The sequence below is a fragment of the Leguminivora glycinivorella genome, chromosome 14 (genome assembly GCF_023078275.1).
Source record: "Leguminivora glycinivorella isolate SPB_JAAS2020 chromosome 14, LegGlyc_1.1, whole genome shotgun sequence".
NCBI lineage: Eukaryota > Metazoa > Arthropoda > Insecta > Lepidoptera > Tortricidae > Leguminivora > Leguminivora glycinivorella.
The window spans coordinates 2,831,287-2,855,510 of NC_062984.1; the positions used below are offsets into that span (position 1 = coordinate 2,831,287).

At 38.3% G+C, this 24,224-nt stretch overlaps 1 protein-coding gene across 1 annotated transcript; it reads right to left on the reverse strand.

Annotated features, from left to right (window-relative positions):
* On the reverse strand, window positions 1-23,052 carry LOC125233349. Its single transcript, XM_048139334.1, has 6 exons — window positions 22,999-23,052; window positions 17,889-19,368; window positions 17,338-17,808; window positions 16,984-17,205; window positions 893-1,178; window positions 1-535 (listed from the first exon to the last, which is right to left on the reverse strand). The coding sequence occupies exons 2-6, from the start codon at window positions 19,116-19,118 to the stop codon at window positions 384-386; spliced, it is 2,361 nt and encodes a 786-aa protein (XP_047995291.1). The 5' UTR covers window positions 19,119-19,368; window positions 22,999-23,052; the 3' UTR covers window positions 1-383.
* Window positions 23,053-24,224: the final 1,172 nt, after the last annotated feature.

Below are 24,224 nucleotides of genomic sequence, written 5' to 3' on the forward strand. Positions count from 1 at the left end.
TAACATGTTGTATTTTAAAATTGCAAAAAATGAAACATTATAAAATCATGACAAGTTTCAACTGAAGTTACCTTTGAGCAGGCCATCAAGCTCTAGAAAAAGAGCAAGTAATTACAGTAACTTATATAATTTTATCACTTTTTGCAGGCAGACGACATTTAATTGGCTGTTTATATAACCTCATTTAACCGCCTGTCGTCTATGTTCCAACTTGTGTTACTAATGGAAAAACAAAATGAGTATACCTGCCAGCATGATCCAGCCAGTAGAATGAAAGCTTCTAAATCAGAGTCAGAGTCAAGATATATGAAACTCAGAGCCAGCCATATTTCCTGGACCGTCAGGACAGTCAGAAAGTAGACAGGTAATATGAGACCTGATGTTTATATAGCTTCATTCTCCTGAGCAGCCAGTCGTCTCTGCTCCAGCTTTCGGAACGGATGGATGAACGAGATGAGCACACCGGCCAACATGATCCAGCCCCCGGCCAGGTAGAATGACAGCTCCCAGGAAAAGGTCAGATCGTAGATGAGACCTGGAAAATTAAAGGAAAATATTTGTTTGCAATTCAAAGGTGTATACAGTCCTCAATCCGTATTGGGCTAGCGTGAGGACTAGCGGAGCCCGAGCCCTCTCACGAGTCAGAGGAGGCCTATTCCCAGCGGTGGGAGGTATACATTCATTTGCAAAAAAAGACGTATATTGATGTTTTACAGTGTATCAAAATTTTGGAGCAACATTCCTCCACCAATGTTTTACTCAAAACCAAATATCGATTACATTCACAAAACAGACGCACACATAGGTACGTAAGTAGGAACAACGGCTACAGATGCCCCGCAGAAGACGAGGCAAACTGCTTAGAGATAAGAGATATAAACAAGACAGCTACCTGATAATGGCGGTCCAATGAGATGTCCAATGCCTTGAGCCAGCAGCACCAATCCATACGCCGACGTAAAGTCATCCAGCGACACTAATGTCACTAACAGGCTAGGTGTGAACGTGAACGAAGCAGCGAACAGCAATCCGAAGGCAGCTACCACACTGGCAAGTAGCCAGTAGTTGGAGGCTGCTGGGGGGATGGCGGCGACAGATGCCCCGCAAAGCACGAGGCAAACCGCGTACAGGTTGCCGATGGAGACGCTCGGGAAGTCGCCGATGTAGCCGAGGCCCACCTGGAATTAGAAAAAGAAATTAGGAAATTTTGAGCAATATCGAGGAACCATAGCATAAGTCTGGGGTCTTTCCTGACCTCATCCTCCTCTGGCTGAAAATCTACCAAAAATCTACTAATAAATATAGTAATATTAGTAGTACATTACAGGTAATTTCGCTCAATTAGCATCTAGTTTTAGGTGACTATGTAAAGTGCAAGTCCGTATACAACCAAATTGCTGAGCGGAATCTATTAATATTGTCTTCGGTTACCGCGATAGTTATACTCATGAAATAAAACTATGGAAACGGATTAAATCGCGTATAATGAATTTACATTTCATCCCGACGTTTCGAACACTTTACAGCGTGGGCGTTCGTGGTATAAAATAGGTTTGGCGATTTAATCCGTTTACATAGTTTTATTTTGGAATCTATTATTTCGGAAAACTGGTTACAAACCCAGGGACATGATTTTTTCTGGAATCCTTTGTCAAAAGGTAAAGAAACACTTTCATATTAATTACGATTTATGAAACCCCACGACACCTATCTCGTATACAGAGACAAATTTTATGGCAATAGTAAAAATGTTATCGTTATCAACGAAGGATTATACTTAAAACACCGGTCAAGAGCATGTATGATTATGCTAAGTGTTCCGTAGCAGTCTTAAAGATTCGCTAAAATTGCTACCAAAGATGGCGGAATGTAAGGCCTGCGGGCCGATTTTTGAGTCTCACGCGTTCGAATCCAGAAAATTGTCAATGAAAATAATAAGCAAGTCACCGTTTTTAACCCCCGACGCAAAAACGAAGGGGTGTTATAAGTTTGACGTGTCTGTCTGTCTGTCTGTCCGTCTGTCTGTCTGTCTGTCTGTCTGTCTGTCTGTCTGTCTGTTTGTCTGTCTGTGTGTGTGTCTGTCTGTGGCATCGTAGCTCCCGAACGGATGAACCGATTTTGATTTAGTTTTTTTTGTCTGAAAGCTGAGTTAGTCGGGAGTGTTCTTAGCCATGTTTCATGAAAATCGGTCCACTATGTCACGGTCGGGGGTTTTTTCAAAATTTTAATTTTGTGGTTAGGTTATCAACCGGTATTTTAGTGACAAAATCCCGTATGCGAGATTCAAGTCGCCCCCCTGAGTGGACGCTTGGAGTGGAGCGTTCGACGGGGCGAGCAGCGGAGCGGGCTCGCCTATGTGCTCGTTACGCAGCGTCGACTCAGGACACTTGTATGACTTAAACAAAGGATACTAATAGACTAGACAGCCAAATAATAATACCACTACCGAACGAGATGGTCACATACAAATTATAATAAGAGTGACAGAGAGCAAAATGTTATTTTTTGTCTTTGTCATAGTTTCACTTTTCCGCCGCTGCCACAAACGAGTTTGTGGCAAACAATAAGGACGTGACTTGTCAAGCTTATTATCCGCCCAAATTACGTAGGTTGTGTATGGTAAACTGTCAGCCATTTTTAAAGTGATTCTTAAATTCGCTCCATTATTCTATATCTGTCCCTTACGGGTGTACCCTTGTGTCAAGTCTATAGTATTCTTCGTCTGAGTTGTATGAGCTTCAATTGTGTGACATGCACGCCGCGCCCCGCCCTCTGCACGCCCAATATGAGCGTGTGAGTACTCAGGATACGTAGCCAAATACACAAACGCTTACTATAATAGCGCGACAGATGGTAATAAGGAACCCTAAAAATGAGCGTATTTCACATTATGACGTAACGAGGGCAATACACTATAGTTAACGTGCACAAGTGACCTTCAAGGACAAGGTCGATTTTGGTGTTGCGTGTCGAATAATAGCAGTTTTATTACGGTACACGGATTACATAAGCAAACAATAATCAAATCCTGCTTTGCACTGGTTTATGAGAGATATGTCACAGTCCTCACAGTCCGCAAAGTGGAGAATACGCTAAGTAGAAGAAGAATATGTGACAATGTTTTGTTCTAAAGTCACTGCAAATGTAATTATTCGTAATTGCGCCATTGACATACAAATCTAACCTTTAAGAATCAAGACACGCGTTCTAGTGAATGACACGACTTATAATATGTAGGATTAGCATGTACACTGAGAGAAATTTGCATTGTGAATTTAACAAGTTCGACTTGTTGCGGTTTATCCGTTTGAATCAGCCAAACGTATGTTTAAAACAATATGTGTCAGGTTGTTTTTATAAAATCGACTTGTTGATTCAAATATATTGCCGATTCAAATGACAAGTAGCTTGTAGTTTGAACCAAAGAGCACGTAGGCGCTATTTTAACCAAAAACTTGTAGAACGAACATGAAAACTGGTTGTATTTTCTCTCAGTGTACGCACCGCGTTAGTATCTGTCTCGAGAGATTATTGACACAGTCAGAAAAACACTAGCACCTAATCATTCCCGTTCGCGAGACAAGCCTGTAAAATCTACATATAGACGGTCAAACAAATCTTGCTTGGCACTAAGAAGGCGGAAAGAAAAATGTAGGGCTCAGCGACCAAACTGTCTTCATAAAACGCGTGAGTTCCTAAACCTTGACGTTGGCGGAATCATCGACAAGCCATAACACTTAAAATTGATTGAAAATGAGGCAAAGGTAAAGGTTTAATTCCCATAGAAAATTTTAAATTCGCGCCATTTTTAGTGCCAAGATTTGGTTGAGACGGTCAATTGACGACCGGTCTGGCTCAGTCGGTAGTGACCCTGCCTGTTAAGCCGCGCTGAGTTCGAATCCCGGTAAGGGCATTCATTTGAGTGATTAGCATAGATATTTGTTCCTGTCTTGGATGTTTTCTATTTATATAAGTATGTATTATATACTGTCGCTTAGCACCCATAGTACAAGCTTTGCTCAGTTTGGGGCTAAGTTGATCTGTGTAAGATGTCCCCAATATTTATTTATTATTTATTTATTTAATATTAGAGCCCAGTATTTTATGCGATTAAACGCGCTTCAATTTCAATAGCCATCCGACGCCGGATCGGAAAATGTGAAATCACCGCAAAACCAAAAATAGATGTGTCCAGTTTTCAATGTCCTCGGTTTTCATATCTGTGCCAAATCTTCTGATATTTTCGAAGCAACGCGACTCCGCAGACAGAGAGATAATTGATTTCATGGCGGTTCACCTTCAACATTATTTGGGTCAAAATTCGTTTCATGTGAAACTAATGTAATGTGAACGCTCTGTTACGTTATTCTTTGTTTATATCTAGTTAGGTACTTTTATGCCGAAATAAATAGGTGCCTGTCTGTGAGAGAAATGTTATATTTTGGTGTCGATTTTTGTCAATATATGATTTTAATAAGTTTGAAGTACCTACTGTAAAAAACCCAAGCGCTAGTGGCCGTTCGGTCAGATAAAAAAAAACTAATCTACGTTAAAAAAAAGTTACTTGGCGGGAATCGGTTAGATATATAATATATTAAGTAATTTCTTTCGCTTTACGAGAATTTCATGGTGTAAATAGCCGTGAAAAATATAATTATTTCCTCGCAATCGAAGTGAAAAGCAGAATTGGGCATAAATGTCCATTTTTACCCTCATCTACTACCTATTTTGGTCTTCGCTTCGCTCAAAAAATTGCCTCGGGTAAAAGTGGGTCACTTTATGCCCTTGTTGTACAATCTACTATTTTATAATAGACTTAAAACTTTCGTGAAACGTATTTTACGTTTTCATTTTTTTTTATGTCGCCGATATCACTATCAAGAGCAAAGCCATACCGAAAATAATATCATCCATCGATTCCCTGTCAGTAGCAAACAGGTTAGTACAAACAACAAACTTCTAATACATTAGGAAGACATTAAAAGCCAAATAAATTGCTATAATGCTTAAATGCCGTCTCACACAAAAACTTACCTAGTTAGCTAGTACTTAAGGTATAAATATACGTTCGTGCGGCTAAAGTCAAGGTTACGTCGGGGGTGGTAGCAAGGCCGAGAAAATGGTTTTTTGTTTTCTTTGGTATTGAAACAAAACATGGCATTAAAAGGTTGCCAAGAACTGTGGCCTAATTCACAATAGTGACAAGTAATTTGACCTTGAATATATGTAGTCAAATTAACTGCTTTAAAATTTATGTAGGTGAATCTAGTCATGAAGATGATTTACCACCTGTGAAACTACTGGAAGCAGTGATAAACGCATTTTGCGTTGTAGTTTCCTCGCTATAGTGAGGGGAAAAGTTTTGTGTTAGGTACACACGGGTGCAAATGTATTTTATTTCTCGTGTATTGAAAAACTCGCTGTTCAGGATTCTACTCTCGAACGACTCGCTTAAAATACAACTTTGCAACCTTGTATAACAAATAACTATTTCACTTTTCACCACTGAAAATATTAACTGTAAACCATCAAATTAAATTGAATCTGTCAACTTTAACAATTACGTTGGTTCTAACAGCCTGCTTTGGGCATCAAGTTTTTGTATGAAATTAATTTGCACTCTTGTGGATAAAATTTCGATTTCGAAGGAACAAGAGCCTTTTACTAACCCATTCATTGCCGGCGCCTCATATTTTTAATCATCACGCAGTGCCGCCGCCTTCTACGCGACGACGCGAATTCGCGTCCGCGGCATTAGTTATACATCACACTTGAAGGACGCGAATTCGCGTCTGCAGCATTAGGTTATTTCACACTTGAAGGACGCGAATTTGCGTCTTCGGCATCACGTTTACGCATACACAGGACGCGAATTCGCGTCTTCGGCATCCGAGATAAAAATTATGAAAATTATAAATGCACTGAATCCAGAAACCAGCGACGGTATAATATTATCCTTCATAAATAAAATAACATTTTCGTATCAGCTTTTAAGTACAGTTGATTTGTAGCAAAAAAAAACAAATAACTCGTGGACGCGAATTTGCGTCCTCGGCATCACGTTTACGCATACACAGGACGCGAATTCGCGTCTTCGGCATTGAATGGGTTAAATCATAATATGTTGCGCTATACAGTAGGCTGCGCTTGCCATCTCTCTCTGGTAAATAATGAAATTGCATACCTAGACATATTGCAACGTTGCATCTCGGGAGATGAATCAATAGTGGTTCGGTCATTGACCCCGGCCCGGCCTAGGTATAGTCACTGTCAAAATGTCTATTTTAAAGCCTTAATATTAAAGTTTAAAATCTTGTACGGTTACTAGGTTACTACCGACTGCGCCAGGTCGGTCGTCTGGCGTAGTCGGTAGTGACCCTGCTTGCTAAGCCGATCGTCTTGGGTTCGAATCCGGGTAAAGGCATTTTGTATTCTTATGCTTTTATGTATTTTTAGTTACACAGTGATTTAGTTTTTACTGTCATGCTATGTAACGTATTTGAAATAAATAAATAATATTGTGTGATGAGCACAGATATTTGTTCCTGAGAATCCTGAGATTCCTGAGTCATGGATGTTTTCTGTGTATCATCATAACCGGCCTTTGCGTCTATTGCAGACGATTTACAAATTGCTGTTTAGAATTACTTCGTTTTCACATTATCCGATCCGATATCGGATGTACGACCGATATCCCATATATTTCTGCGGCCATCTTTGATATTTCCTTTGAAATCCTTCCTACATCCGATATCGGATCGGATAATGTGAAAACGGCCGATCGGTATACGAGTATGTCACTGTAAAAGCCTGAAGTACGGTAATATCTAGGTTTTACTGGTAAATCCTAGTTTTTACCGATGCCGATTGGTAAAAGCCCGAAGTTGATATTTCAGCAGTTCTCGAAAAGTTTGTATAAAAATTAAGCAGAAAGTTAAAGGGCCTGGCCGGACTGCCATGGTAAAAACGCCCCTGGCTAAATATGAAATATTGATATGCAGGATTATTCGTATTGTTACTACATGTACTACTACTGGATATTATGCCTCAAACTGTTTCCGTTTACGAAAAAAATTAAAAAAAATTAATTTTGTTTTTTATTTTTTTCTTTAAAACCGCGTATCTGATTGAGTTGTTCTTTGGATATTTTATAGATATATTAGGGATACATCAATAAAAAAAAAATTAACTTCCTGACTTTTTGTTAAGTACATTTTTTTTTTAATTTATCTTTTAAATATTTTTTTTTTTACCACATACGAGTTAGCGACACCTACTATATTTTTATATAATAATCGCCATTTTATACTCTATTACATATATTTTTATCAAAATTATTAGTTTGGATCAACAATGTCAAAATAAGTTATTTATATATTACTAGTATTACCCTTTAGTACGTTGCTCCTGGAAAGTGATGTATGAAAATTTTGGCATAATTAATGGAAGATTTTTTTTTAATTGGGATATGTAGATTATAGGCCGAAGTTATTTTTCATCAACCCTCCCCACTCCTCCCCCCTCTGCGTCACCCCTCTACCCCCCTTAAAGAGCCAAAAATGCGATTTTTCTCGATTTCTGACAAAACCGATGAAGATACAGAAAAAGCGTGTAGGAACGAAGTAATCCTTAATAAATTTACTACAAATTTCTCATAAACACTTTAGTGCTAGCACTTATAGTTTTCGCGCAATCCGTCACGAAAGTTGCTCCTTTCTGCAATTTTCTTTAAAGAATATTAAAGTGTTGTCCCAAAATGCTTACGAAATTTGTTTGATACGACTAAAATATTGTAAACTCATGACTATAATAAAATTAAGGGGATAAATCACTACCATGAATGAATGAATGAATGAATGAATGAATGATTTATTCACAAGAACATACATATAAGATACAGATACAGGGCATGCACTTATATACTATATTCTGCCATTCGGCATGTGAAATTTGATTGTATTCATGCAAGAAACAGAAGTACTGAGCTACCTTTTCGTGCACAAACACAGGTTTGACATTGACTGCTGTCATTTATGCCAAATAACAGTTGATACCAAATCTAATATTAAAACTTAAAACTAAAGAAATCGTCTAGGGAATAAAAGCAACAATCACACAATAACTTATACAGTTTGTTTTTGAAATCCGTATAAGTAAGGGTCTTTAAATATGCTGGAATTTTATTATATATTCTAATACCCATAATGTAGGCACTTTTCCTTCTGACTAGTAGATTATGCGATGGCACTGTCATTTGGAATTGCCGTACAGGTCTATTGACAACATTTTTTATAACAGGAAACAAGTCTGGGTTCTGCTTGACAAACAGTGACATTTCATATATGTAAAGGGAGGTCAGAGTTAGGAGTCCAAGTTTAGGAAATAAAGGCTTACAGGTTTCTATGTATCCTACTCCACAGATGGCCCTAATACATTTTTTTTGTGCAATGAACACTTGATCGGCATTTACTGAATTACCCCACATGATGATACCGTAACGTAAGACGGACGCGACATATCCATGGTAGGTCATTAAGGCTGTGTCCAAGGACACTGTTTGTTTCAGTTTCCACAGAGCAAAACGAAACTTATTAATTTTTTGGCATATATTCGCAATATGATTTTTCCAACAGCAGTGGTTGCGACTTGAACTCACGGCTTCCGGATAGAAACTCGAGGGCTCTACCAACTGAGCCACCAAAAGCTCATCCCTAGTTTCTAGCGAATCTTTCAGCTTTCTACTATATGAATCAATGGTACCCCTAGCGTCATTTATCTATCATATCTATCAATCTAGAGGCCGTGAGTTCAAGTCCCGCCCATGGTAGTGATTTTTTCCCCTGAAATTCATTCTGTTTATAATATTTTAGTACTATCAAACCGACGATTTCGTAAGCATTTAAGGAGAAAACTTATCATTCATTAAAGAAAATTGCAGAAAGGAGCAACTTTCGTGACGGATTGCGCGAAAACTATAAGTGCTAGCACTAAAATGTTTATAAGAGATTTGTAGTAAATTCATTAAGGATTACTTCGTTCCTACACGCTTTTTCTGTATCTTCATCTGTTTTGTCAGAAATCGAGAAAAACCGCATTTTCGGCTCTTTAAGGGGGGTAGAGGGGTGACGCAGAGGGGGAGGGGTGGGGAGGGTTGATGAAAAATAACTTCGGCCTATAATCTACATATCCCAATTAAAAAAAATCTTCCATTAATTATGCCAAAATTTTCATACATCACTTTCCAGGAGCAACGTACTAAAGGGTAATACTAGTAATATATAAATAACTTATTTTGACATTGTTGATCCAAACTAATATTTTTGATAAAAATATATGTAATAGAGTATAAAATGGCGATTATTATATAAAAATATAGTAGGTGTCGCTAACTCGTATGTGGTAAAAAAAATTTATTTAAAACATAAATTTAAAAAAAAATGTACTTAATAAAAAGTCAGGAAGTTAATTTTTTTTTTATTGATGTATCCCTAATATATCTATAAAATATCCAAAGAACAACTCAATCGGATACGCGGTTTTAAAGAAAAAAATAAAAAACAAAATTTCTTTTTTTTAATTTTTTTTGTAAACGGAAACAGTTTGAGGCATAATATCCAGTAGTAGTACATGTAGTAACAATACGAATAATCCTGCATATCAATATTTCATATTTAGCCAGGGGCGATTTTACCATGACAGTCCGGCCAGGCCCTTTGTTTTTTTTTCCTTTTTTGTTACCAAAATTTATTTCATGAATTGAGATTTTAGTAAGTTTTTAACCGTCGCCTCATATCTCAAGAAGGACGGTTATCAAGTCGTCTGTATTTTTTTTTTATTTTTTTTTTATTTTTTATGTTTGTTCCTCGATATCTCCGTCGTTACTGGACCGATTTTGAAATTTTTTTTTTTTGATGGAATGTATATGCATACAGATTGGTCCCATTTTTCTCAGAACCCAGTTCTGATGATGGGATCCTGGAGAAATCGAGGGAACTCCTTGAATCTGAAAGGCATACATATGGTGATTTTTGTGTTTTTAAAGGAACAGCATGCATTTAGGTACGGAACAGTGACATTTGGTGCAGTGGAACTGCTGATGATGGCCAGAACGGAACTCTTCAAATCTGAACGGCACGCTTATAGTGACTTTGGTATTTTTATACGAACAGCATGCACTTTCGTCCAGAACAGTGACATTTGGTGCAGTGGAATTTCTGATGATGGTCAGAACCGAACTCCTCAAATCTGAATGGCACGCTTATAGTGACTTTGGTATTTTTATAAGAACAGCATGCACTTTCGTCCAGAACAGTGACATTTGGTGCAGTGGAACTGCTGATGATGGCCAGAACCAAACTCCTCAAATCTGAATGAACGGCACGCTTATAGTGACTTTGCCATTTTTATAAGAACAGCATGCACTTACGTCTAGAACAGTGACATTTGGTACAGTGGAACTGCTGATGATAGTCAGAACCGAACTCCTCAAATCTGAACGGCACACTTATAGTGACTTTGGTATTTTTATAAGAACAGCTTGCACTTACGTCCAGTACAGTGACATTTGGTGCAGTGGAACTGCTGATGATAGTCAGAACCAAACTCCTCAAACCTGAACGGCACACTCATAGTGACTTTGGTATTTTGGTAAGAAAAGCATGCATTTAAGTTCAGAACAGTGACATTTATTTAGTTATGTTTGTTAAGCATATTGAGTTTTGAAGTCAAAGTTTGTCAAGCTTCGATTTCTTATAATATAATCGGATTCATGAGGAATTGAGGAAACTCCTCAAACCTTAACGTTACACGTATATTCATTTGTGTTGCCATCTAATAATTAAAGCATTAAAAGCAGTTTTAAAAAATACTTACACATTTCTACATAATCCAACATTCGCAAGTAGCTTTCACCAGAACCCGAAAGGCGACGGTTTTTTTTCTTAAAAATTATATTTGGTAATTTTTTGAACGCGCTCTCTCTCGCGCTTTTGCGCTTACTTTACTGGCCGAAGCATGTACTTAATCTAATTTTTTTTTTGAGGAATCAGAAGTTCATTTGCCACTACGGCTGAACTGATCGAGGCTGAGCAGGAATCAGCCAAAAGAATGGTTGCATTTTTCAGTCCGCTAGATTATAACCAATAATATTCCTCGCATCTTTGCTCACATCACATCTTCTCAGGGAAAATGCAGCCTTTTATACGATCCAAGATTTTTGAGGAGAGAGCGCTCTCATTGGCTGCCGTCCAGCCGAAGATATTTAAAAGATACGTAGATGACACTTTTACTATACTTCCTAAAAGTAATGTTTCAACTTTCTTAGACCATTAAAATTCTATCCATTGTAAAATACAATTTACTATGGAGTTGGAAAAAGACTGTTCTCTTCCCTTCTTGGATGTTCTCATTTTGAGGAATCCTGATAATAGCTTAGGTCGCACTGTGTATAGAAAACCAACTCATAGTGATAGGTACTTAAATGGCAAATCGCACCACCATCCCAGTCAACTAGCTACTGTAGGCAAATCTTTGTTTCAGAGAGCCCAAAGGATATGTGATGTGACGACCAGCATTTGGCCGCGGAGCTTCGACATGCCAGGCAGACGCTGTTGGCGAACGAGCTCAAGATACCGCGTGTCAAGCAGAAGGCCCGCTTGAAGATCCCTACAGTCGAGTGCCGGCCTGCTATTCTGCCTTTTGTTAGAGGGGTCACGGATAGGATCAGCCACATCTTGAAACGGGCTTCTATTAAAACTTATTTCAAGCCTATGAAGAAGATGTCCCAATTCCTGAGGTCGGTAAAATGTCAAACTCCTCTACAAAATGCGGGAGTGTACAGGCTAGACTGTGAGTGCGGCCTGTCATATGTGGGACAGACGAAACGAAGTATTTCCACACGGGTGAAGGAACACATAGCGGATGTCAAGCACCGTCGGCAAAAGTCTGCAGTCTCTGAACATGTCATGGATAAAGTCAATCATGCTATAAAGTTTGACAAGCCTCTGGTTCTTGCTAAGGAGAAGCGATGCTTGGGATCCAGTAGTACATTTGATAATGGAACAAGCACGACGAAGGCTGTGAGGTATTTGTTTTGTATGGTGTTGGACATTTGCAGTTTGTTTTTGTCAATTTGTGTGGATTAATTGGTTTTTTTAGGGTTCCGTGCCTCAAAGAGGAAAAACGGAACCCTTATAGGATCACTCGTGTGTCTGTCTGTCCCTCTGTTACAGCCGATTTCTCCGAAACTACTGGACCGATTTACTTGAAATTTGGTACACATATGTAAACCTATGGCCCAAAGACGGACATGTAATTTAATTAAATGAAATTTAATCATAGGGGTCACTTTTGGGGGGTAAACTTGAAAATTAAAAATCAAAGTTATTAAAACTATATTGTGTTATATATCAAATGAAAGAGCATTTTATGAGCATTTGAAATATATTTTTTTTTAATTTTTAATTTTGGTACTTTAGAAGTAATTTAAGAAAATAGACAAAAAATGACCATTCCCCCCTTATCTCCGAAACTACTTAGCGTAAAATTTTCAAAAAAATACACGAGATAGCCCTCTACCTGTAGATTACAGGAAAACCTATTAGAAATCTACAGTCAAGCGTAAGTCGGACTTACGAGAAAAAAACTCAAATTAAGATTTTCACTCACTGACGCTGCAAGCAGTTACTAAACGTCTTAAAATTTTGTAAGCGTGATGGACAGGTAGAAAGAAATTCATTTCTGTCTTTTTCTTTTTAGAAATTGTTCATTTTTTTTTTTTCATTTGCCAAAATGACTTAAGTTCCTACTAAAAAGGAGGCGCTTAAGACCGTTTGTAAGTGGACTGAGCAAAATTTTGTTCAAATCGGTCCAAAAAAGGTCTCTGTTGACGAAAACATAGAATTTGTGGCAACGACAGCCCAAATCTGAAGTCCATTTTGCTCTATCTCTTATCGTTTCCGAGATATATACGTAAAGTCTTGAAAGTGCGAAAAGTTAACTTTGCCATCACTGTCGTTCAGGCGCTCATGAGTTCTTTGTATGGAAAAGTCGAAAACCGACTCGCACTTGACCAATGTTCATAGAACGTGTTGTGGTTTTTTACGCGGGTCCGCGACTGACGACGTTCGAATGTTTTGTTCGAAAATGTTTGAGGGTGGTTTCTTTGAAACGTCGCCGGTGGCGGGTGGTTCGACGGGCGAAGGTCACACGCCGCACGCGACGGTCTGTATTCGTTTTGTACAATAGCAACGGACGGCGGGTGGCGTCTTGATATGGAAAATGACTGACTTCACTAAAGATAATGATGAACTCATTGAGGTAATACTAGAGAGGACACTGCGAGCAAAACGTTTGCGCTACAAACATAAGTCCATTGGACTTATGTTTCTGCCTGCACACAAATAAAATGTAAAAATGCCTTCCTGCGCAACAAGATGCTGTTTAAGCCATACGAGAAAATCGAATAAAACTGACGTGGCACATTTCATCGGTTAGTATACACGCTATGTTAATCGATCTTTATTTAAGTAATTATTTCAATGAAGGGACGCGCTCCTCAAACGCGAAGCTATCGCTGCCATTTTGTTGAACGAAATCATAGATTAATCGCATCATAATCGCACAGACTTGACATGTAGGTAATGAAGTATAGTAATTGTGATTATATTCTGTTTGTAATATATAAAAGAGAAATGTTAAATTTATTTCACGTTATACTTATGAATACTACACAGTTCTAACACGAGTTGTAATCGATATTTTCATACAATAATAACCTATGATTTTCTTCAAGGGCAATTAAAGTAGGTGATATGAAAAAAATCAATAATGTATTTTTGTTTCACTTAGTAGAACTTAAACATAGCACAATGTATGATAGTGCTAAAATTAAACTACTTACCCCCTTATTCATAAACGTTCACTAAAGTTATCAAACCGATAAAGTTCGTTTGTCCCTTTCTATCACACCAATACGCCGAAAAGGGACAAACGAACTTTATCGGCTTGATAACTTTAGTGTGCGTTTATGAATAAGGGGTTAGTATTTCACAAAAAGTATAAAAAAGGTCTACACTAAGAGTGTCGCGTCTAGGTGGTCATTGGTCAAGTCTTACTCTATGACACGGTACCTCCCCACGCATGCGCCGCGCGCTGCCGGCCGGAGCACAGACTTTGTTTGGGGTGTAATTTCTAGTATGTTAGTACATAGTAATTCAATGGATGAATTGTACTTCTGTGAACTGTTTTCGATATACTTAATCGAATATATGATGTAAATTTTTCTTTACTACAATGAAAGTGTTTGAGTACCAAGTTAAAAATTTTACTTTCTTTTTGCCGGTTTCATACAAAAATATCGTTTGACTGTCTCTTTTTTTGGGTAATATCAATATTTATAAGGAAACGGATTAAGTCGCGTATAATCTTCTTCCTCTAAGAATTACAATGTAAGTATTTTTACATTCATTTTGATCAGAGCACAACACAACAGTTCAAAAATCAGTCTACCAGAGCTTCTGAGTTCCGTCGCCGACGACGGGTGACCAAGGGTCAGAAAACCCACGCACCCGCGACCGACAGCGTGTGGCACAGCGGCACATGCGGCTCACATCCAAACATTCCAAACGCCGCCGGGCGCGTGTGACGGGCCAGAGAAACCAGGGCCTTAGGGCTAGGTGATTATCGCCGCGCCGCAGAGGACGCGCTGAGGGGGGGGCGGTGCCTACAGCAGTTGTAGTTGTATGCATACCTAGCTCACGCACACAGACGCGTCCGCTGGCGCCGCCAGGGGCGGCTCACTCCGCTATCCTATCGCCGCGCTACAAGTATATCCTGGCGGCCGCGAGCTGTGGCCGCGAGTTCGCGGCCTACTCAGGGGTGGCGCACATTCTCACGGAATGCACGTTCGCACTTTCTATTGTTACTTTACGTCGCGAGGTTTTTTAAGCGATGTCCGCGGGTGGAATGGCTAATAATACTTAATTAAATAGACATATTGAATAAAATAAATACCAAAAGATATTCTTATACAGATCTACTACTGATTAAGTCCCACGGAAAAGTTCAATAAGGCTTGTGATGTTGGAACCTCGAACAAAAATATATAAATACAGCGTATATACCTAGAAAGTACTCAAGACTTGAATATAATAATATAACATTTAATGTGAGTATTAATTCGTTTGGATCCATTGGTAACCCTATCACCGGACGCCGCGCACGTGCGGCTCGTTTCTTTGTAAGAATGTTGTAGGTATTTAAAAAGGCGGCATTTCGGAAACATCAAAGCAGTGCGCCTTCTTTACTTGTGCTATTATATATTCTGTGGCGCCGCGCCGGTGTCCACGTGCGCTCTCTGCAGTGTGCGCTGCCGCTGCCACGAAACGTTTACCTACTCCGTGTAATACTGATAAAAGAAAGTATTGACATGAATTCACACGTTTCGGAAATGACTGTAGGTATTTTAAATATTTTAGCACAATATGTTTTTTGCCTCTTATTGCCTATTATACAATAATCTGGGCAACCGAGCTTCACTCGGTTCTGTTTCGTATCCTTGACATGTGTCGCCATCTAGTTCAAAAATGAATAGTACCTACCTACATCGAGCGAAAGAATTCTCAGCCTTAACAACACAACTACTCCACACGAGATGGCGCGCATTTCGCCACAAAAACTCAAATAGTGTATTTTCTATTCGTTTTAGCCTTGACCTGTGTCGCCATCTAGTGTTTGCAATAAATAGTACTTACATCGACCGAAAGAATTCTGTCTTAACAGTACAACTACTGCACACGAGATGGCGCGCGAAGAAAAACGCATGAAAACTCGAAAATTCATTCTCAAAACTCGACATTTTCAGAGTTTTTAAAATAAGTACCTAAGTAGGTACGTGAAGTAACATGGTAAATTAAAAAAATATCATTAGATACTTATTGCGAAGGTGTAAACAATTTCCTTCGTTTTGCCACATATCAATAATTACCTATCTATATTAAATTCATTAATCCGTATACAACTATACATTACATTTTTACAGTACGGTAATACTCACCCCGTTATTCATAAACGTACACTAAGTTATCAAGCCGATAAAGTTCGGTTGTCCCTTTCCGACGTATTGGTGTGATAGAAAGGGATAAACGAACTTTATCGGCTGGATAACTTTAGTGTACGTTTATGAATAAAGGTGTTAAAATTTATAGCTACGAAATTTTACATAAAACACCTACTTTAAAATAAAATAAAAAATGTTGAATTTGGTTAACATTATAAAAGACCTCACGCAAGCTGTGCTAATTAGTTCGCGAATTCGTCGAGAGGTGGCGCTAAACACAATTATGCTCATTAGAGAACCTATACTTCTAGCCTAGCCCAGTCTTTAGACTTATGTGAGTAACGTAAAAGTACCTAATAGTTTTGTAGGTACGGAACCCTCGGTGGGCGAGTCCGACTCGCACTTGGCCGGTTTTTTTAACATAGTAATGGTACATTTTTTGAATATTGTATAACTAGCTTTATTAATAGTGTCTGAACCTGCCTTAAAAATCTATATTATTTGTAGTCATGGTTCGTTAATATTTCTTGTATGTGGGTAGCTTTTGCACATTGTAATTTTTCCTCAGTCACCCGTTGACCACGAACGCTGTAAAGAGTTCGAAACGTCGGGATGAATTTTAAATTTATTATACGCGATTTAATCCGTATCCATAGTTTTATTTCATACTTAGACTAGTTACCTTTCTCCTGTCAAAAATTTTGGATGCTCTTTGCCCCGATGCCTGATCACAAACACTCGTAATCTGTTCAAATTGCTGCAATTTGCAGCGCATATAATATCACCACTACAATCACGTTAAGAAAACGCTGAGCCCAAAGACGGAATCAAAAAGATTTCTAAAGGGTCACAGATGGTTTCGAAAGGGGAACAATGGAACACAATTGAAAGCAATGGGGTTACAGAAAGAAAAACAAAAGACTTACCATTCCGATGGTATTGGTGATCCCGATCAAACTTAGCATGACAGCGCCATCATCTTCACTAAAACCCTTGTGTATCATGTGCTCAGCCAAGTAGAAGTACGGGACAATGAACCAGATAAACAACAGGATGGTGCCAGCGCAGAGCAGGTTGAAGGTCGCCTTCTTGAAGAGGGACACGTTGAACATGTCTGAGACGCAGACTAGACAGTCCTCGTAGCATTTCTAGAAGAGAAAACTTTATTAGAACATCTTCAAAGGAACAAAGTCAAAAGAGTTTATGAAGAGAAAGCCTATGAAAGCCAACCTAGGAATGTCATGTATCTTTAAAATGTTAATTAAGAAGCAAAATATTACCTCTTCTTCGTCATTGATGGTAACCATAGAATTCTTGAATATATCAGGACAAGAAGATGCTTTCAATCTGTATCTATTTATATTCAACATCGCGTTCCTATGCCCAATCGAATTCAAAGGCATCTTCAAATCTTTCAAATAATGATGGTTGACTGACAGCTGTTTCTTCAGCCAGTCCCTTCTGTCTCCTTTACTGTCCTGCTTTACAAGCACACCACGATCCTCTTTTGTTTCTGATTTAGACTTTTTCAACACTCTGCCAGCGTTAGGGTTTTTCAGCTGATAGTCAATGGATCGCCTGACTTCTTTTCGGAAATAGAAGTCTACGGAGTAGGAACGACGCATGGGCTGTTTCGGGAACGTGACGCATGGAGGATCGTTGTCTTCGCCCAAGATCGGTGAAGCCATTTCAGCTGCCTTCGTTAACATGATTGGTGATTGTGTCAATTGTTTCAGCACCCTCTGTGTTGCCTATAAAACACAAAGAATAATTAGTAAACAAGGTCTTTTTAAAAATATGTATAGGCATACCTGACTGAACAAATACTTACGCGATCAGTGGATTCCAAATACGACGGTATTGTGTATAAGGACTCAGTTCTAGGTAGCTCCTGGACAGGCCATCCCAATGTCAACTTGTTTCTAGAAAGCTGATGTTTTTGATGTTTATGTAGTACATTATGAAACTCTCGTTCCATCAACGGCACTTTGAACTTTGTGACTCTTCCATTCATTTCCCTGTTTGATAAAGGCATGCCATCAGAAACACAGACTGAAGCGGACTTCTTGTATGGCCTTTTAGTGGATGCTGCGGGCATAAGGGCTAACTCTTGATTAGCCTTTTCAACATCCTTTAATGGTTTGGCTTCTTTTTCATTCTTTTGTTCCAAAATCCACCATTCAGGATCTCGCATCACACAACCACACACGCAAAGGTTAAACAAAGTACCAGAGAGTAGCAAAATAGTTCCCCTCCAGCCGTATTCTTCAATGAAGTATTGAGTCATCGGCGCGTAGACAAACGTTCCTACACCAGTTCCGCATGCGCCCAGGCCAACGGCTAGATTCCTCTTCTTCTCAAACCAGTACGCAATAGACACTACAGCAGTAACGTACACTAATCCAAGACCCAACCCAGCTATCACTCCAAATGTAATCATCATCATTTCAATTGTGGTTGAAATGGACGCCAGAACAAAGCCGAGAGTCGAAATAATTCCTCCTAAAATGGTCATGCTGCGGCAACCGTATCTGTCAACGAGAGCGCTCATCACAGGCCCCGCGAGCAGCGGAACAGCTATGAAAAGACTACCGATCCAGGCAGTGGTCGACTTACTGGCTCCAAATTCTTCGAGGAACTCAATATACAGCAAACCAAAGGAAAAACTTATGCCGTCTGCGATCATAGATATTATAAAAGAGGACGCAACTACTACCCATCCCCAGCCACCATCGGGGATTTTGGCTTTCTTGGTTTTTTCACTTTCAACATCATCCATCTTCAACTTGTCCTGCGGATTCTCCGTAATATTACACGGCTTCTTTCCATTTCTCAAATCATTGAGTGCATTTTTCTGATCCTTACTAAATGATCTAGCTCTCAGCTCATCTCTGCTGCTGATATCGGGACTAGAGAAGGAATCTCCGCTGCACGTGCTGCTCGCATCGCCTCTGTCAATTCCCGAAGTCGAATCTGAGAGGAGGGACTCGCGTACTCCTTCATTGTGTCCCCTAGCGCGTGGGGTTCTAGATTTGACTATAATGGGGTCGTCAGTCTTCATTGTGGAAAATAATACCCTTTAATACTGCAGTTGTTGTTGGTGAAGGTTTATGTTCTTAAGCGCGGGTCCCGGGCGGAGTAGCGGCTACTGCTGCGCGCTACGCTGTTCAGCTTGAGGGCGTTGGGTTTGTTGAGCATGTGGAGGGGGGGCGGGCGGGCGTCACCCATGCGCGGGCGCCGTGGCCGGGTGGCGCAACGCTGGCGCCACGTCGAGGGGCTGGCGAAGAGGCGCGAGGAACCGCGGACTTGCTCTGGAAATTATGCTGTTTTCAAGAGAAAGATTATGACTACCTATTTTGCCGCGAATATACGGGTTGACACAGAAGTGTCTTTGGGTGCATTTAATAATAGTGTAACTAGTGAACTAGTGTAAGTAATAATTTTATTGACATTCAAGTATTTTGTATTTAATTTGAAAAAAAATCAAGTTAATTCAAAGTTTTTTCACAATTGAGTCCGTCATTCTACATTTTCTTTGTTAATGAAATTCAATAAATTAACGCACCAGTTCTATCGACTATGTATTAATTTAATTATATTTTAAACGCTCTGTCGAATTGATAAAAATTTGGTAATAGGGTTTGCTCCCGGGAAATACCGGTACCGAAAGTACCGGGAATTCCCGGGATTTTTGGCCAAGCAAAGAACCGGGAAATCAACTTGAAAAATCCCGGTACTTTCGGTACTTTCGGGAAATACTTTTTAGTGACTTTTTTGCTACAAAATTTATTTATTTCTGTTTATATTATTTATACAGTTAAAAAATAGGCTTAGGTACAGTAACACGCGCCTAATCACTATTTAATAGCGGGTGGCAGTGGCAGACTGGCTGCCACCGTGATACCCTAGCTAGTCCCGCTAGTCGGTAGTGGAGTTTTGTATTTTTGGTGGTTTGTTATATTAATTTGTGTATTTATTTTTTCTCTCTCAATCTTATTTCTCATTTGACTCATTTCTCTACATGTTACAAAACAGAGTCTCCCGACGCGTATGTCTGTGTGTTCACTAATTTTGCAATTAGACTCAAAAACTACTAAACAGATTTTCATACGTTTTTCACCTATGTTATTATAAAATGATTAAAACATGACGATATGTGCTAATCAAGTCGGTAAAAATGACTTAAATGACGCTACTTAACAGCTTCAATCGAAAACCCTGCCCATACCGATCAACATATAACAAAATAATGTATGGTGGAATTGTACCTCTTATACGAGTACATTATACATATGTAGGTCTAGAAAAAAGTTGGCGATTGACTTTTAAGGATAACTGCTATAAACATGTTAACTTAAAAAAAAAACGTTTATATTATAATGTGGTATTGCGGTATTTCAAAGAAATTTCCAGAAAATTACCAACTTTCTCGAGAACGTTCCCTCTGACTAGCAAGAAATAATGTTTTGTTTCCTTTAGTTTACATCCTTTGCTTCAAATGACGTGTTTGTGGAATTTTGTGAGGTTTTACTGCCGGCCTATAATCAGTTATTATATTTATGTAGTAGTGTTTGTCTTATTTCTTTTACTAAGCGATTAAACATCTCTCAGTAATGGCAGATCGCTTAATCGGAGCAATGTATTGCAACAGTAACCATTGGTGCCTATGGTTGCCAGATCGGGTTTAGGCGGAATTCTCACGATTTTTTGCTTGTTCTCCCGAATTCCGTTTTATAATAAGTAATAAAAAAGACAGATAAAATAATACGCCGAGCGAAGCCGGGGCGGCTCGGTTATAGTAATATAATATACTAATAATAAAAGACGTAAAAACCCAAAAAAAAATGTTGTTTTATTAGAAGAAGCGAAATAATAAGTCCCGAAAGTACCGAAAATCCCGGGAAATCCCGGTTCCATATTGCTTCGGTACCGAAAATCCCGGTTCTTTAAAACAGTACCGGTACTGCAATCCCTATTTGGTAAGTAGCCATGAAAATTATTAAGAAAAAAATAGACTCGGTTAAATGTTTTAATTTCACTAACTCCCACTAAAACCATGTAAGTACCTGTCGAGCAATATTTTAATTTTACTTAAGAATCATAAAAGCCGGCTGGGCTCGAAGTCTTTTAATAAACACACCTACACAAAGAAAAATTTTCCATAACATAACGTACTTGTTTACTGTCTATTTTCGTCGTACTTTTCCCTTTGAAGAAGGTATTTGGATTAATTAATTAAAATGAAACGTAGATACTAGCTCAAACAACTTGAAAAAACATTTTGGATGTAAACAAAGTTTATAAATACTTTAACATTTTTATCATAAATCACCTTTAAATTCAAACAACGGATATAATCAAGATTTTTACTTTATTTTTTATTCGATACTTACCTAACTTAATTATAACTTCTGTAACTTTTAGATTGTAGCTTTTTTAGCAATCAATTCTTTTTTATTTATTTATTTTATTTTTAAAATTGAAAACAAATATGATAATCTTGATGAAAACATTTCACATGTTTTTAAATTCTAATACCGTTCGAATAAATTAGCACCCGAGGTTTAATTGTACCTATGATTTATACGGAACCAAGAACCACGTGATGTTTCCGTCACTTACGAATTCAATCAATTAACTACAGCATTTCCTAACCTTAATGGGCTTTTAACATTCCTTCAGCTTACGGTCAAGGTTTCACCATAATTAAAATAAAATTATTAAAGGAAATATTATTTATATTTCCAGGAGTCTGTCAATGTGCAAGTCCTGCTGTAAGCGGTAAAATTTACTAAGGTAAAATACCCCATAATGGACGGTGATGCCATTATGGACAAAAAAACACAAATCCTTAAAAATAAGTATCTAAAATAAGTTTCTAAAAACTGACGGCTATGTACCATAAACTAAAGTTGTAGAGCTGTTTCATTTTGAAGTATCAATTAATTCGGTTATTTCTGAAGGATTTGGAGACAAGATAAAATTCACCAGTTTACTGAAAAAAATATCAAGACGAATTCTTAGTAATGTTGCTAAGAGAGATGAGTTCATGTATAAAATAATAAAAAAATAACGCACGGTGTAATCTTGAATGCGTTTTACTTACTGCATTAAGCATGAGATAAGGTATAAAACATACTAGTTTGTTGCTCCAAAGATATAAAGTAATGACGTTATTTTGCAAGTGTCCATTACTGGACCCGAAAAACTGCCTACCTCCTATGATGGACAAGGAACAATTTACAAAACCAAAATTTACAAGAAACAATCCTATGTTAAAATAACCCAAACTAATTGTATTTATGGTGTACAAAATTGACTCATTGCGTATCAGTTGGCTTTAAAAGTAAAATTTTAAACTTATTTCACTGTCCATAATGGGGGATCCATTACTGGAGAACTGCAGTCCATAATTGGAGAAAAAACACCTAGTTTTAATTTGTTAACTATGAAGAAACCAATAGGAGTATCTATTCTGCAATACGCTTGAAATGTAGAAGAAGGATAGGACATTCAAGATTTAACACGCTTGGCGGTAGAATTTTTACATTTATTAGTGAAATATCAAAAACAGGCGAATTTTTTTCTTAAACTGTCCATGATTGGGTTCGTCACCTTATTTATCTTTTTATTCTTTTAAATTTGTATCACTCGCAAAGTATCAGCGATTGATAACAAATTAGATTGCAGAAATTTTAAACTTTATCTAAAAACAGAAATGTGACTGTACAGAAATAAATGTGAGTGCTCGACATTGAACTAGTATTCGACATGGGCACTTTATGTCAAAGTGACAAGGTTTAAATCAGAAAATAGAAAAATATTCGTGTTGTAATTAAACTTTTATGACTTTGACATAAAGTGCCCATGTCGAATACTAGTTCAGCGTAGAATACTAGTACATTCCCCTTATAACGAAGCGAAATACTTTCTAAACTCACCTGAGCCTTCGAAGAACAACACAGAACGCGACCGCTCAACTCGGAGGTTCCGACTACCTCTGTAGGGTGTACCGGAAAAATCGATAGGGGGAGGCGACACCACCAGATTAACTTTACCGCCCCTTCCACCCCCCAACAAGGGGGGAACTAAGGCTTTGTGAAGCTGGGTGGGGACCAAGACACAGTGGCTGGGTGGAATGACGTAGGGAAACGTCACTGCTGAGTTATTTTGAAGAAATTTTGACGTGTGGGAAGGCTGTCAGGAATTGATTTCGCAATGTTGTTTAATTGTTGTTTGGAGATTTTTTTTATTTGATAGGCTTCCTAAATCACGTTTAGGTACTTACATTGTGTAACATAGGGCGTACTTATATTTTAAGCGAGAGTATAGTTAAATCGCGACTTGAGTTTGCAACTTTCTTAAGCCCCGAGTTACACACAATGTTTTTCATCACACTTGGTCTTGTTGTCATCTATAAGTTTCAAATTGTATTTCAGTATTGAAAAAGTGTGATTACTTCTATTTTTCGGGTAACGTATATTGTCAACTAACTGTAATAAACACAATAAACACATTTTCCCAAAGGTATTTTATTACACCCCAAGTCATAAAATATCAGTTATCGTCCGCAAGGCTGCTGTAAAAGCTTCCTGGTTATGGAGAGCCGTAAAATATGACGTTTTTAAGTAAAAGTTACCACATAGTCCCTAATCATAAGGACGAAATTTGGCTGTATCTTGATACGTATTACCTGTCAGAGCGTCCTTATCCTTAAGCGACCAAGTGATTAGCTTGAGAACGGTACAATGCGCGTCTTAGAAAATAAAATAAAAAACTAGAAAAAAATTGACACCAAAGATTTTTCATCAGGTTACATTTTAAGCGGCCGACTTACAACCCACCGTAGAAAAAACCACACAACTCTTGTTAATGTACAGAATAATTAATCGATTCCTACGTTTTACAATTTTTACGTCATTATCAAATAGTGTCCACTGGTTACAAATGGTACGCGGATTCAGGGGTCACAATCACAAATATCCCTCATATTTATAGTGTACGCGCCCATCTGTACCTTCAACATTGTGGAGATCCTCTAGCGATAAATTGGGAGACATAATACTACATTTAAGTGTCAGAACCGAACCAGTGTTAAATCAGGTCACATTAAACTGAAGGAGTTAATAAATAAAAAACCGGCCAAGTGCGAGTCGGACTCGCGCAC

Coding starts and splice junctions, on each gene's coding strand:
- LOC125233349 (XM_048139334.1), bottom strand. CDS start 19,118: ATGAAGACTGACGACCCCATTATAGTCAAATCTAGAACCCCACGCGCT. Junction 17,809..17,888: donor ATTTGGAATCCACTGATCGC/GTAAGTATTTGT, acceptor TGTGTTTTATAG/GCAACACAGAGGGTGCTGAA. Junction 17,206..17,337: donor CCATCAATGACGAAGAAGAG/GTAATATTTTGC, acceptor TTTCTCTTCTAG/AAATGCTACGAGGACTGTCT.